General features: G+C 38.1%; 1 protein-coding gene across 17 annotated transcripts in view; it reads left to right on the forward strand.

The window, feature by feature from the left end:
• Positions 1-15,228, forward strand: part of MAST2 (microtubule associated serine/threonine kinase 2) — a 260,168-nt gene that overhangs the window by 77,297 nt on the left and 167,643 nt on the right. For 3 of the 17 annotated variants that reach the window (XM_078331589.1, XM_078331600.1, XM_035251318.3), the window contains exon 1: positions 12,251-12,442. The exons of the other annotated variants lie outside the window; for them this stretch is intronic. Coding sequence is in view for 1 of the 3 variants with exons in the window: in XM_035251318.3 (XP_035107209.1) it covers positions 12,404-12,442 (39 nt within the window). In the remaining 2 variants the exon portion in view is untranslated. Of the gene's footprint in view, positions 1-12,250; positions 12,443-15,228 lie in introns of those variants that run through there. 17 annotated transcript variants of the gene reach the window in all.

Below are 15,228 nucleotides of genomic sequence, written 5' to 3' on the forward strand. Positions count from 1 at the left end.
GAGGGACTGAGAACGCTCCTGGCAAATAGAATTAATGGATTGTTTTTTAAAGGGGGCAAAAAGCTCCAAATAGAAATGTTTCTGAGAAGTTGGGGCATTTTGGTAATAAAGCAACATGCATTTATAGGGAGAAATTAAAATGAAAATATAGGCATTTACTTTTTTGTTCATTTATTTAGCCTTTTAAAAAAATACTTAAGGACGCATAGGAAGTTGCAAAAATAGTTCAGAGTCCTATGAACCCTTCACCCAGCTTTCCCCGAGAGTGTCATCTTATACAGCTATAATACAATATCAAAACCATGAAAATGGAATTCGTACAATATCATTAACTAGATTATAGCCCTTATTTGGTCTTTACATGTACTAGTGTATGTTTGTGTTTTGTGTATGTATACCAGTCATACAATCTCATCCCATGAATAGATTTGTATAATGGCCACCACCACAATCAATATACAGAACAGTGCTGTCCTTACAAAGGAATTCACTTGGGCTGCCCTTTTATATTTGCACTCTTACCCTGTCTTAATGTTCTCGCAACCACTATTGTGTTCTCCTTCTCTATGTGAATATTATATATATATTTTTTCTTTCCTTTTGAAGCAGGGTCTCATTCTGTTACCCAGGCTGGAGTACGGTGTTGAAGTCATGACTCACTGCAGCCTCCACCTTGCAAGCTCAGGCGATCCTCCTGCCTCACCCTTCTGAGTAGCTGTGATCACAGGCACAAGCCACCATGCCTGGCTGATTTTTTTTTTTTTATTTGTAGAGATGGGAGTCTCACTATGTTGCCCAGACTGGTCTTGAACTCCTGGGCTCAAGCAATCCTCCTCCCTCAGTCTCCCAAAGTGTTGGAATTATGTGGTGAGCCACTTTGCCTGGCCTTTATGTGAATATTATATAAATGGAACCATACAGTTTATAACCTTTTGAGATTTGTGTCAGTAAGTATAATGTTTTTGAGAGCCATCTAAATTGTTGCACACAGTTCTTTCCCTTTTTATGTGTAGTATTCCATTGTATAGTCACATACCATTTTTTATTCACATGTTAATGGATTTTATGTATTTGTTTTTTGAATCTGCATCATTGGCAATGGATTTTTTTAAAGCTGTTAACTTTTTTTTTTGAGATGGAATCTTTGTCACCCAGGCTGGAGTGTAGCAGTGTGATCTCGGGTCACTGCAACCTCTGTCTCCTGGGTTCAAGTGATTCTTATACCTCAGCTTCCCGAGTAGCTGGGATTAGGCACCCACTGCTAGCACCCACTAGAGATGGGGTTTCACCATGTTGGCCAGGCTGGTCTCGAACTCCTGAGCTCAGGTGATCCACCTGCCTTGGCTTCCCAAAGTGCTAGGATTATAGGCATGAGCCCCCATGCCCTAAAGCTATAAACTTTTAAGGGTTTTGTATATATTCTAAATATAAATTCTTTGTGGGATATGTGGTTTGCAAATAACTTTTCCCAATCTGTTCTTTGTTTTTTTGTTTGTTTTGAGACAGAGTTTCACTTTGTTGTCCTGGCTGGAGTACAATAGTACAATGGCACGATCTTGGCTCACTGGAACCTCTGTCTGCCAGGTTCAAGTGATTCTCCTGCTCTCAGCCTCCTGAGTAGCTGGGATTACAGGCACCTGCCACCACGCCCGGCTGATTTTTGTATTTTTAGTAAAGACGAGATTTCACCATATTGGCCAGGCTGGTCTCAAACTCCTGACCTTGTGTCCTCCCACCTCAGCCTCCCAAAGTGCTTGGATTACAGGTGTGAGCCACCACACCTGGCCGGTTTTTAATTCTTTTTAACAGAGTGTTTTGCACAGCAAAAAAAAGTCTTTAATTTGACTAAAAAAATGTTTTTCTTTTTTTTTTTTTTGGTCAGAGTCTTCCTCTGCTGCCCAGACTGTAATGCAGTGGCTCAATCTCGGCTCACTGCATCTTCTGCCTCCTGGGTTCAAGTGATTCTTTTGCCTCAGCCTCCCAAGTAATTATGATTACAGGTTCGTACCACCATGCCTGGCTAACTTTTGTATTTTTAGTAGAGACAGGTTTTCGCCATGTTGGTCAGGCCGGTATTCAGCTCCTGGCCTTAAGTGATCCACCCACCCAACCTCCCAACGTACTGGGATTACAGGTGTAAACCACTGTGCCCATCCTAAAATTGGTTTTCTGTTTCCTAAAAATATTTTTTTCATATTGCCTTTATGTGTACAGTCTCTTTTCATTTTCAATCAGCTTTCTGAGGTTGAAAAATGTCTTTAATTTTGATGAAGTTCGGATTGTGTTCTTGGTGTCATGTCTGAGAACTTTTCACCTATTCCTAGGTTTTCTCCTATGTGTTCTTATAAAAGTTTTTTGGTTTTATATTTTATATTTAAGTCATGATCTATTTTGAATTAATTTTTGCATATGGTGTGAGGTGTAGGTTAAGCTTATTTTTTTAATTTAGCCCATGGATGTATAGTATAAGTCATTGAAAAGTGCGTCCTTCCTGCATTGAATTGCTTTTCCACTTTTTTTGAAAATCAATTGGACATATTTAGGCTGGTTACGCTGGCTCACGCCTGTAATCCCAGCACTTTGGGAGGGCAAGATGGGCGGATCACTTGAGGTTAGGAGTTGGGAGACCAGCCTGGCCAACATGGTGAAACCCCGTCTCTACTAAAAATACAAAAATCAGCCAGGGATGATGGTGCATGCCTGTGATCTCATCTACTTGGGAGGCTGAGGCAAGAGAATCACTTGAACCCAGGAGGCAGAGGTTGCAGTGAACTGAGATCACACCACTACACTGCAGCCAGGGTGACAGTTAGACTCTATTAAAAAAAAAAAATCAATTGGACATATTTGTGTTGTTTATTTCTGGGTTCTCTTTTCTGTTCAGTTTGCTTATGGGACAGTCCTGCCAATATCGCAGTGTCTTGAGTACTGCTGCTATGTAGTAAGTCTTAACATTGGGTGGAATGATTCCTTACACTTACCATTCTATTTCAAAATGGTTTTAGTGATACTTTTTTTTCCTTCTGCATAAATTTTAGAATAAGCTTTTTTATATCTACAAAAAGTCTTGCTGGGATTTTGATAGGAATTACATTAAATCTATAAGGAAATATGAGATAAAGGAAAAACTAAACTTATACCTACTCTCACACTCACCACAACACAGGGCACATCTGACACCACATTTGTGGGTTTTTTTTCCCCCTGTGCACCAAACAGCTCTCCAGCAGACATAAGCTGAGTATCTCGTAATTTAACTAAACTTCAATACTGTATGCCTGGAATAAGCATCAGATCCCACAGGCTAAGGCTGTGTCCTACAAGATTGCCCCTACTTCAGATCCAGTTTCATTTCCGGAGTGGTTTTACCTTTTCTTTTGACTGACCAACTATAAATTGGATACAGATCAACAACCAGATGAAGAGGCACATAGGGTGAGGCATGTGGGAAGGAGCATGGAGCTTCTATGCCCTCTCTGGGCTCACCGTCCTCTGGATACCTGCATGTGGTCAGGAACCTGGAAGCTCTCTGAACCCTATAGTTCACTGATTTTCATAGCGGCTTTATCACATAGGCCTGATCCCCTTCCTAGAGGATTGAGGGGTGAGGTGGAAAGTTCCAATTTCCTAATCATGGCTTGGTCTTTCTGGTGCACAGCCCAGTTAAAATTCACTTCATCAGAACAAAAGGCATTTCTGTCACCCAACAAGTTCTAAGAGAGTCAGAGCTCTGTGTCAAGAACTAGGATGAAGACCAAAAATATATGTTTTTTTAATTATATATCATAGTATCACAATAAGTTTCTTGGAGAATTGGCTTTTTTTTCTATTTGATTCTTCTGACCTAGGAAGATACTATGTCTCTCCATTTATGTAGATTTTAAATATTTTTCATCAGTATTTTGTAATTTGTAGCATACATATCTTGTATATGTTTTGTTGGATTTCTATCTTAAGCATTTTATCTTTTTGTTTTTACATGCTCTTTGCCAGGAACAGTCTCAGTCCCTCAGCCCTGCCAATTCATTTCAAGTGGGGTTGAAATTTAAGAGGTCAAATAGAAGTGAGATGAAACTTTTTTTGCAAATTTAAATGATGCTGTGTTTTTTGTTTGTTTGTTTGTTTGTTTTTTGAGACGGAGTTTCGCTCTTATTACCCAGGCTGGAGTGCAATGGCGCGATCTCGGCTCACTGCAACCTCTGCCTCCTGGGTTCAGGCAATTCTCCTGCCTCAGCCTCCTGAGTAGCTGGGATTGCAGGCACACGCCACCATGCCCAGCTAATTTTTGTATTTTTAGTAGAGACGGGGTTTCAGCATGTTGACCAGGATGGTCTCAATCTCTTGACCGCATGATCCACCCGCCTCGGCCTCCCAAAGTGCTGGGATTACAGGCTTGAGCCACTGCGCCCGGCCTGATGCTGTGTTTTAAATTTTAGTTTTTACATGTTTGTTGCTACTAGTATATAGAAATATGGTTGGTTTTTATGTGCTGATCTTGTATCCTGTGAGTTTGCTGAACTCATTTATGAGTTTTTCTTGTAGATTGATTGAGTTTTTCTACATAGGCAATCATGTCGTCTTCAGATAGGACAATTTTATTTTTTCCCAACTATATATTCCTTTTCTATCCTTTTCTTACTTTATTGCTCTGGCTAGGATTTAGTTAAACATTGAATTTTTTGTTCTGGTAGTGCTGACTTTAGGAGCCTAATTTGGGACTAGCAAATGCTAGTTTCACTCACTTTATCATTACAGTTTCAGATCTTCAGCTTCTCTTGGACTTCAGAAGTTTAGCTTGGATTGATCTTGAATGTGATTGTATTTGCCTTTACTGAAGGGAAGAAAAACTCTGTCCTGAGCATGTACACAGTGCAATATAATTTTTATTTATTTGTCTCCCTTGAGTTTGAGCTTCTTGAAGAAGACAGTTCTGAAGATAACAAGGCTTAGTATACAGCAAACTTTTAATTAATGTTTGAGGCCAGGCATGGTGGCTCACATCTTTAATCCAGTGCTTTGGGAGGCTGAGGTGGGAGGATTGCTTGATGCTAGGAGTTCAACATCAGCCTGGGCAATGTAGCAAGATCCTATATTTAAAATAATAATAATAATAATAATTGTTTATTGAGCAAATATTTAAATAAATAAATGGAGTGAATATGTGGCTTCTCAAATAAGAAGTCTAGGGAAAATCTTTTCAGACAAGATATATTGTAACTCAAGTTGAAATGACAAATGTGAGACTATTTACAATTGCACGTGCAGTTGCACATCTGATTTTGGTATCAAACTTTTTGTTTCTTTTCGTTTACTTGCATGCCTTATAAGTTTCATGTTTTACTAACAAGACACTTTATTCTTTGAGGGTTACATATCATTTGGTTTGGTTTGCTTCTGCATGTTGAAAAAACATGTTCTGTCTTTTGAAAAGTTACCATTATCTAATTGGTTTTAAGTTAGGAGAATTCTAAATCATAGGTCACAATAAGTGAGCAATTATACTGAGGAAGAGCAAAACAAACAAACAAAAAAGAATCCTGGAACCATGTTTTGTATATAAGTGGAGTGAAGTTATCCTTTAGATCTGATTTTTTAATGTTAGTATGCTTGAATGTGTATGTCAAGTGGTTAGTGGGTTGGGCTGAGCTGGGGAGGAGATGTGTATGATATGTAGGGAGTATAGTTATTTTAAATAATACTTTAGCAAGGGAATTAGTACTTGTTTAAGTGTTCATATTGCCTTAATGTTAGCATAGCTTTTTCATCAGTATGTTCAATATCTCAAATATCAAATTTGCATGAAAAAGTTCTCTCAAACCTCTAATCCTTCCCTGTTTTATTTTTCTTCATTGCATTTATTATCTTCTAACATAATGTGTATTTTATGTATTCATTTTTAAATTTAATTTATTGATTAATTTAATTAATGATTTATAAATGATTAATAAAATGATTAATCATTTCAATGATTAATAAAAATGAATTTTATTCATTATTTAATTTATCCACTTGAATATAAGCTTTAAGAGGTCAGGGATTTTTATTTATTTCTATTAACAGTTGTATTTCTAGGCCCATGATATCATCTGGTACATAGAGAATACTTAATTTGTAAATGAATGAAAGGATTACTTTTAAAAGATAGTGATTTCTAGGAGATTGGAATGAGGAATCTTAATCATAAGCCTAGCGAATGATAAAATATGATCCCTATGGGATAGGAGGAATATCATTGTCTTTTTACCCAGAGGAGCATATTTGTCCTCTATAAAAGGCCTTTCTATTTGGAAGGAATTTTATTTGATTGACTCTCTGTTTAAACAACAAACAGAAAAGAATCCTTTGTTGATAAGCTACATAGGCTGTAAAGGTTCCAGGTTCTGTTCTTTGTGCTGGATGGAGCACCACTGTGATGGGCCTCGTGGGTCTCCTCTGAGACTCTGCAGGACTTAGATTTTGTAACTAAAGTGTTTTTTTTTTTTTTAATTTATTTTTTTGAGATGGAGTCTTGCTCTGTTGCCCAGGCTGGAATGCAGTGGTGTGTCTCGGCTCACTGTAAGCTCTGCCTCCTGAGTTCAAGTGATTTCTTTTCTCTCAGCCTCATGAGTAGCTGGGACTACAGGCATGCACCACCATGCCTGGCTAATTGTTGTATTTTTAGTAGAGATGTGATTTTACCATGTTGGCCAGGCTGGTCTCCAACTCCTAGCTTCAAGTGATCCACTCGCCTCAGCCTCCCCAAGTGCTGAGATTACAGGCATGAGTCACAGTGCCGGGCCTAAAGTTGTGCTTATTTTGCTTGGCTTGCTTATCATGTGAAGAATCTTACAGCTTTCCACATAGGGCTAGTTATATTTTACTCACTTATTGTTACATGAAAGGATAATTTATGTGCAGCCTATTCTGAGAATTTATGTATTTACTTATATTTCTGCAAGGTATTCGACTTTTCAGCTAGTCATTGGCTGATAGTCTGCTCATACTAATAACATATAATAGAGAAGTTGATGAAAATGTTTTATTCATCTGTTCTTGGACAAGAAACCCTATTCTATCTGTTCTTTTTAGTTAAAGCCGAATGTTCGGGTAGGAAACATGGGTTCAAGTTTCTACTATACTGTTTCTGAGCAGGTTATGTCTCCTTCCTGGGTCCTAATTTCTCCAGTTATAAAATAGGGCATTTGAGGTAAATTAGCACATTCACTTTGATAAAAATTGATCTGGGCTTGGTGTGGTGGCTCATGCCTGTAATCCTAAGGCAGTGGGATGCCGAGGGACAGATTACTTGAGGCCAGGAGTTCATGACCAGCCTGGCCAACATGGTAAAACCCTGTCTCTACTAAAAATACCAAAAAGAAAAAAAAAATTACCCGGGAGTGGTGGTGGGTGCCTGTAATCCCAGCTACTTGGGACGCTGAGGCAGGAGAATCACTTGAACCTGGGAGTCAGAGGTTGCAGTGAGCCAAGATCACACCACTGCACTCCAGCCTGGGTGACAGAGTGAGGCTCCATCTCCAAAAAAAAAATTTTTTTAATCTGAAGCAAGAATCAATACATATATGACCATTAGGGTAATTTTTCTTGGTAGTCCTTATGTCTAAAACCTCCCTTCCTGTCTTCTGTTTACTAGCTTAATTATTCCTTCTGTTTCATATTAGATTCTATCATCGAGTATAAATTTTACTCCTCCTAGCCAGGCACTGTGGCTGACACCTGTAATCCCAGCACTTTGAGAGGCCAAGGCGGGCAGATCACCTGACGTCAGAAGTTTGAGACCAGCCTGGCCAACATGGGGAAACACCTTCTCTACTAAAAATACAAAATTTAGCTGAGCATAGTGGCAGGTGCCTATAATCTCAGTTACTCAGGAGTCTGAGGCAGGAGAATCACTTCAACCTGGGAGGAGGAGGTTACAGTGAGCCAAGATCACACCATTGAACTCCAGCCTGAGCGACAAGAATGAAACTCAATCTCAATAAAATAAACATCTTACTACTTACTCCTCTCAACTCCTGCTATTATCTTTGTTATTTTCAGCAACCATGTAGAGGGATCCATTCAATAATATCCTGGCATAGTTGTTTGACCCCATTATCATTTCTAATCCACTTAGCTCTCTGCCTTGTCATACCTCTGAATTATTTCTTCACTAAAATCGTAACTCTAGGTAACCTCCTCACTACAATCTGATAAATTTTTTAGTTTCCACATTTTTATTCTTAAAGTATACCAGTTCTCAGACTTATCAGCATTTCTATTAAATATTTTCTTCCTGTGTTTTAATCTTTACTTTCCTCCTCTTTTAGCTTAGATTCTGTTGTTACTCTCTCTAGTCCATGTCATAAATTGTTTGCCCCATTTTTTGGTCAATTTATCTGGTAAAGCTGTCTGGTAAAACTTTGCCTTTGAATTTCTGTAGTCTACTGAAGAAAGCCACACAATGGAGCAGATTGGTGGGCCTATAAAATGATGCTAAATGATGTCAGTCAGTCCTCAGCATTGCTTATCAATTCTACTTTTTGTTCAGCATATTTTCTTGTTCTTTACATTATCTGTCAGTTTGTTTGTTTGTTTGTTTGTTTTGCTCATCTCAAATTTGGAATCTCCTTGCTTTCTGCTGATTTCCTTTTCATTTCATGGAGAAAATAGCCATAATGTGGAAGTTTCTTTAGCTTCTTTGCCACTAAAGTCACAAATATTTTGTTACCTGTACCTGCTTTTTCATCTGTTGTTGTGGAGGAAATATTCCTTCTTCTATCACTGTTTATGCTCTGAATTCCCTCCCTTCCTTTTCAAGAATAACTTTTTTTTTGTGAAGTTTGGTTGCAAAGGGCATGGAGAGTTAAACAGAAGCTGGAAGAGTTGTCTGGATTTACTGTCTTTATTTTTTTTTATTATTTTTATTTTTTTTAAAGACGCTGTTTCACCATGTTGGTCAGGCAGGTCTTGAACTTCTGCCCTCAGGTGATCCGCCTGCCTTGGCCTCCAAAGTGCTTGGATTAGAGGCGTGAGCCATCATGCCTGGCCTATTTTTTTTTTTAAAGACAGAGTTTCACCATATTGGTCAGGCTGGTCTTGAACTTCTGACCTCAGGTGATCTGCCTGCCTCAGCCTCCCAGAGTGCTGAGATTACAGGCGTGAGCCACCACGCCCGACTCATTGTCTTTATTTTTGTCTCCTACTCATCGGAGTTGGGCCTCTGCTCCTACCACTCCTTCACTCCTGAAACCATTCTTACAGAGGGTGCCAATGACTCCAAGTTGGTTAAATTGGACGGCATTCTTGTTTTTTTTTGTGTGACGGAGTCTTCCTCTGTCACCCAGGCTGGAGTGCAATGGTGTGATCTTGGCTCACTGCCCCCTCCGCCTCCCGGTTTAAGCGATTCTCCTGAGTAGCTGGGAGTACAGGCGCCCGCCACCACGCCCAGCTAATTTTTTTTGTATTTTTAGTAGAAATGGGGTTCACCATGTTGGCCAAGCTGGTCTTGAACTCCTGACCTCAGGTGATCTGCCCACCTTGGCCTCCCCAAGTGCTGGGATTACAGGCATGAATCACTGCACCCGGCCCAGATGGCATTCTTTAATGGGCTTCTGGGCAGCATTTGTTCAGTTCCTGACTATTCTTTTCGTGGTTTCTTTAATAGCATTTGCAGTCTTGATTTCCTTCTACCTCTCTGGTTACTCTTCTTCTGTCTCCTACAGTTTAATCAGTAACTACAAATATTATTGTAACATTAAACAAATAAAGATTTTTTATCTTACATAGAAAAATGCAAAATTTATATAAATTTTTAGAACAAAACAGACTTTAAGGAAACCAGGTTGTGTCTCATTCATTCATGTTTCATAAATGATTCTTTTCAACAACCTTCTAAGGTAGATGGTTATATTCCCATTTATCCACAAAGGATTTGAGGTGGGGAAGGATGGGATGTGTTTAGGAAACAGTGCCTTGTTCTTTCCAATTGGAAGGCTAAGTTACAATAAGGTACTATTGAAGATAAAATCTATTGTTTCCATGTTATGGGGTGCATTGAATGCCAAAGGGGGAAGTTTTTTACTTAATTTTTTAGATAGTAAAGACTGATTCAAGATTTTTTTTTGAGATAAAGTCTTGCTCTGTTGCCCAGGCTGGAGTGCAGTGGCACGAATGGCACTTCCACTTGAAGCCTTTTTGTAGCCTTCCTAATATAATGAATTGAGTCTTCCTTGACATTCCTGTAGCACTTTGTCATACCTTTGATGTAGCATACTTCTCATGTTGTATCATAATTACTTGTTTATATTTGGCTTCCCCACTGGATTTGAGCTCTCCTAGAGTAGGATTATTAGTGTATGGGTAATGTTGATTTTGGTAATTTTTCCTTATCCCTATCTCAGTGGTTGACATGATAAGTGATTCTTGAATTAGTAAATGAATAAAGAGTTTGCATTTTGAATCTTTTGTCTGAATACCTTCTTAGAAAGCATCATTTTTATGTTTTTACTGACTATAGTGTTGCATAAATTAGAAACCATTCCTACTTCCTCTCTGCTGATACATATATTCTAATTAGTTAAACCTATTTTGATAGTGGGGTTCTATGACTATAAAGGCCTGTTACTTTGCAGACACTCATACAGTGTATAGCATACCCTGTGCAAATCAGCTGTCTGTTCAGGTCTTGTGTTTGTTTTCCCCATAGACATAATCCAGCCGTTAGTTGTTTAAAGCAGCAGATGGGAGAAGGAATCCGTGGAGATGTGGATTTATTAGCTCTCACAATGAAAGACCACAGTGGTTATGCTAAGGATTAGAAGATTTCTGCTGAATGAAAGGGACATGGATCCTGTTTTTTTTTGTGCAGTTTTCAGCAGTATGGCAATCTCTTATGACTATAATTGTTGTAAGAAGACCAGAAAAAGATCTTGTAAATAGACTTTCCTTCAAGCCCTAGACTGTTGGTTGCAGCTGTCATAATTATAGGAGGAGGGACAGCTTTTCTTCCTCGTTGGGGGTAGACTGAATCTGGCCTTTAGTTATTGCTATATTTACACCTTAGGTAGTACAACTGGCTGATTGTGTTCTTTATACATACCTTTATCTATCATATTAGGAAATTTGGATTCATATCTTCTGAATTTTGTTGGAGAGTGAGTAATTATTATAGCATGTTTTATAGTTTGGTGAAAATGATTGTATTTAATTTGTTTAACCCATTTCCTAAAAATACAGTGTTACCTTCACAAACAGTCTTGTGTGTGTGATTTATTAGAAAGATTAGCAACTTTCCTTTGTGTTTACTAAGATTCTGACAATTACCATGAAGTTGTAAAGTTTAAATGTTGCTTATGGAGTGTTTAAGGGACAGAATCATATCATGAGAACAATCTTTCACTCTTAAAATGTAAAAGATTATATATTTGCGCCATGAATTAAGAGAGAGAAGCATCTTTAAACTTGGCTGAAGTCCTACTTTAAAAATGGCAGCCAGTAACCAAAGAAACAATTCTTGAGATTATTAAAGCTTGGATAAAACTAGACTTTTCCATGCTGTGCCCTTTTAGAAGTCTGGGGGAATGGGGAGCATTTCCTGTGACAGCACTGTAAGCAATGAATAGATGAATGAATTTGTCCATGCTCAGAACTCACAACACGTGTACTAGCCCCCTCCGACACATAAAAGAGCAGGGAAACCGACCTTAGCAATGATTTAGCTCCTGAAGAAAGAGGCTTTCGTTACTGTCTAAGAAGTGAAGACCAGCGAGTCTAGCGATAAAGAGACAAAAGAGCCCCTGACAGTATCGAAAGAATCTGACATTTGCTTTGTCTGTACAAAGGATGAAAGGAATTTTGCCGACTTAGTCAAAACAATAACTGGTTTTATCAGTTTGAGTCTAAAATACAGGCATCAGAACAGTATGTTTTTTTTTGTATTTCTGAAGAATTGTCATCTTTTTAAAAACGTATGTGGAGTGGTTTTGTTTCTGGAAAGGAAAACGTGACATGGATTTTATAAGCTTAGTAGCTGTAGGTGGAGACTCTCTTGTTTGCTAAACCTTTTTAATAAACAGTGAAGTCAGAATATCAAAGATTGGAATTTTTCTCCCTGGAACCTTTTGTTCTTTTCTTGGTACTTCAAATAATTTCAACCAAAGGGGTATGCATGGAAATGAAAACAAATATGAAGTCTTTCTGCTATTTGGCAGTGCTTCAGATAAGATGTACCTGTACTCCTGTGAAGAAAGACGTGACTCTGATATGAGGCAGTGATTGTATACTTACGCTCATCGGAGGGAGAACTGGTTTAGTGGAACAGTGGGTTAGTGGTGTACTGAATAAATTGTTTGCCTCTTTATCCAGCAGTAAGGAGGCACTAATAGTTGACTGTCTGGGGAGTGGCTTTTTTTGTCTGATATCTATTATGGATGATTCCAGTATTCTGAGAAGGAGAGGGTTACAGGTGAGTAAAAGAAAACCTTTTTCACTGGTCTCCTTCCTTTTAGTGTCTCTTGTAAATGTACTGAACAGGTTGTTATAATTTATTTAATTCATTTGAAGTAGGAGGCAGGGTGGAGTGCAGCTAAGTTCCTCTTTATTCTTTGAGGTGTAGTTATAATTAGAGAACTTATCTAAAATCTTGCTGTTTTGATAGAGAAATGCTGCTTGGGCTTATTTACCCTGTATTTAGTGAACAGAGCAATTAAATCAGACCTGTATGGGATATAAGTCTAATTTAGACCATTAGACATTACTGCTGACAGATTGTTAACAGTGAACATATTCTGTTCCTGACCACCATGCTGGGCTGTCCCCCATTAAGTCACATGTATGTGTAGTATATGCTTGATTCTATATATAGTTTTAAGAACTTTTCTAAATTATCACTTTGCATATATACATTCCATTCACCTATTGTCTGTCTGCCTGCCTGCCTGCCTACCTACCTACCTACCTACCTACCTACCTGCCTGCCTGCCTACTTATTTACCTACCTACCTGTCTATCATCTTTTCCCTCTTAAATCTGAGGTAGTTTATTAGATGAAGAGGTATGTAAGATTAACAGTGAGTGAAAATAAACTGATAGGCAACCTTCAACTGAGTTTTAATGAATATCCTTAGCACTAAAAGGACACATGCCAAATTTGATGATGATTATTTTCATGCTTTGTGATTATCTCATCTTAGTCTTATTAGCAAAGAGCAAACCAGCTTCTATTTAGTCTATGACTGAATGTTTTTGAGAATTGACATAATAAAGATTCTAGTGTAAATCACTGAGCTAACCAATTAACCTGTGATGTTCTAGTCATGAAATGTAGCTATTTTTCTGGTTTTGTTTATTTGACATTATTTATAAAGCACTTGTTTTGGTACAGAGCACCTAAGGTTTTAAAAATTATCATGAATTAACATTATTTTAGTTTCTTTAAAGTTCTCAGAAAGAAAATTTATAGGATTAATAAACTTTAAATTTAAACAAATTGTATTGCTTCTAGTTATTATATGTACTTCTTTTTGATGGTGTTGTAAACATTTAGAGTCCATAGGGAGCACCCACTGAGTCTTTCACAGTTGTCCAGTATGACCAGGGCTTTAAAAGTTCGTAACATAAACTCCAGTGCCTTATACTGATTTCCCGTTAGCACAATTGATTCAATGAGACTCCTCCCTTGATTTCTTGGGGTGATTTTGAGAAATGTTTATACAGTACTATATTCAGATGACCTCTCACAAGTAGTGATACATGTTCAAGTAGCTGCTAATTAAAAATGGCTGGCTCTATAAGCCCATTTAGTTGCATTGCTTATTTATATCTTTATTTCTGTTTAGTTGCCAGGATTCAGAAAGAGAATCCTATTTGTTGAATGGAAAATATTTTCTGTTTTGTGTTAAATCATTCATTTTCTCCCTGGGGCCTGAGTCAGTTTCTAGTATCTGCTACCTTGTTTACCGAGGCTCTTCCTCTTGAGTCTTTGTTTCTATCTAGCAGGAATTCTAAACTGCCAGATTACACAGCACAAGAGGATCTTTTCCTATAGCCTTATACTTAAAAAAATTATCTCCCTATTTAGTTTATCTTTTTTTTTGAGATGGAGTCTGACTCTTTCGCCCAGGCTGGAGTGTACAGTGATCTTGGCTCACCGTAACCTCTACCTCCTGGGTTCAAGTGATTCCCCTGCCTCAGGCTCCCAAGTAGCTGGGATTACAGGAGTGTGCCACCACAACCTGGGTACTGTTTGTATTTTTAGTAGAGATGGTGTATTACCATGTTGGCCAGCTTGGTTTCGATCTCCTGACCTCAGGTGATCCGCCCACCTAGACCTCCTGAAGTGCTGGAATTACAGACTTGAGCCATTGCACCCAGCCTATTTTTAAAAAATAAACTTTAAGGTTCGTTCTCCAGAAGATTGCTTTGGAACATTCTAAAACAGAGCTAATACTTGAAAAGCAGCAGTTTAGATTGTTTTAAATGGTTACATTATAATGTAAAGCTTTAAAGGTAAGTTTTATTGATAGATTTATGTAAATAAACACACAAAGGTAAAGTGTACCTGGTAGTAAAGGTAATCTACTGGGTAACCTCAGATTTGAAGTTGAAAATCCATATAAATGTTTGGCCTCACTCTTTGCTTTTTGGTGAAATAGAATAAAACTTTTCCAGAAAATTAGCTAAGACATAGCCTACTTTGATCCCTCAAGTTTCTCTGCAGAGTTTCTTGGGAGGTGGCAGAATAGTAAATAGTACGTTTAGAACTGGTTCCATGAGAGCAAAGACCTTGTCTATTTTTTTCAAATTATAGTTCTGCCATGTTCTAGACATATAACCATAGCCAAATTTTATTTCATTTCTGTACTCCACTGGTATATTGAGAGTAGACAGTGGACGCAGGGGCTGCAGCAAAAAGACCAATTATGAGACTGTTGTGGTCAAACAAGGCAAGAAATAACAACAGATTGGTTGGGTGATAGCAGTGGAGGATGTGGAGGACTTTTTTTTTGGCCATTTTTACAGATATATGAAACTCCTCAAGGACAGACAAGTAGGTGTATTGGCAGACTAGGTATATAAGTTAGAGTACTCTGAAGTACATGTAACAGAAATTTTGATTCTGAGTAGTTTAAATATTAAGGAAATGTATTGACTCATAACAATGAAGTCCAGAGGTTGGATGAGTTTCAGAGTTGGTTAATCTGGTGTCTTTGCTCAGCTTCATTGCTGTTGTGTCTTCCTCTGTGTTTTGGC

The sequence above is a fragment of the Callithrix jacchus genome, chromosome 7 (assembly GCF_049354715.1).
Source record: "Callithrix jacchus isolate 240 chromosome 7, calJac240_pri, whole genome shotgun sequence".
NCBI lineage: Eukaryota > Metazoa > Chordata > Mammalia > Primates > Cebidae > Callithrix > Callithrix jacchus.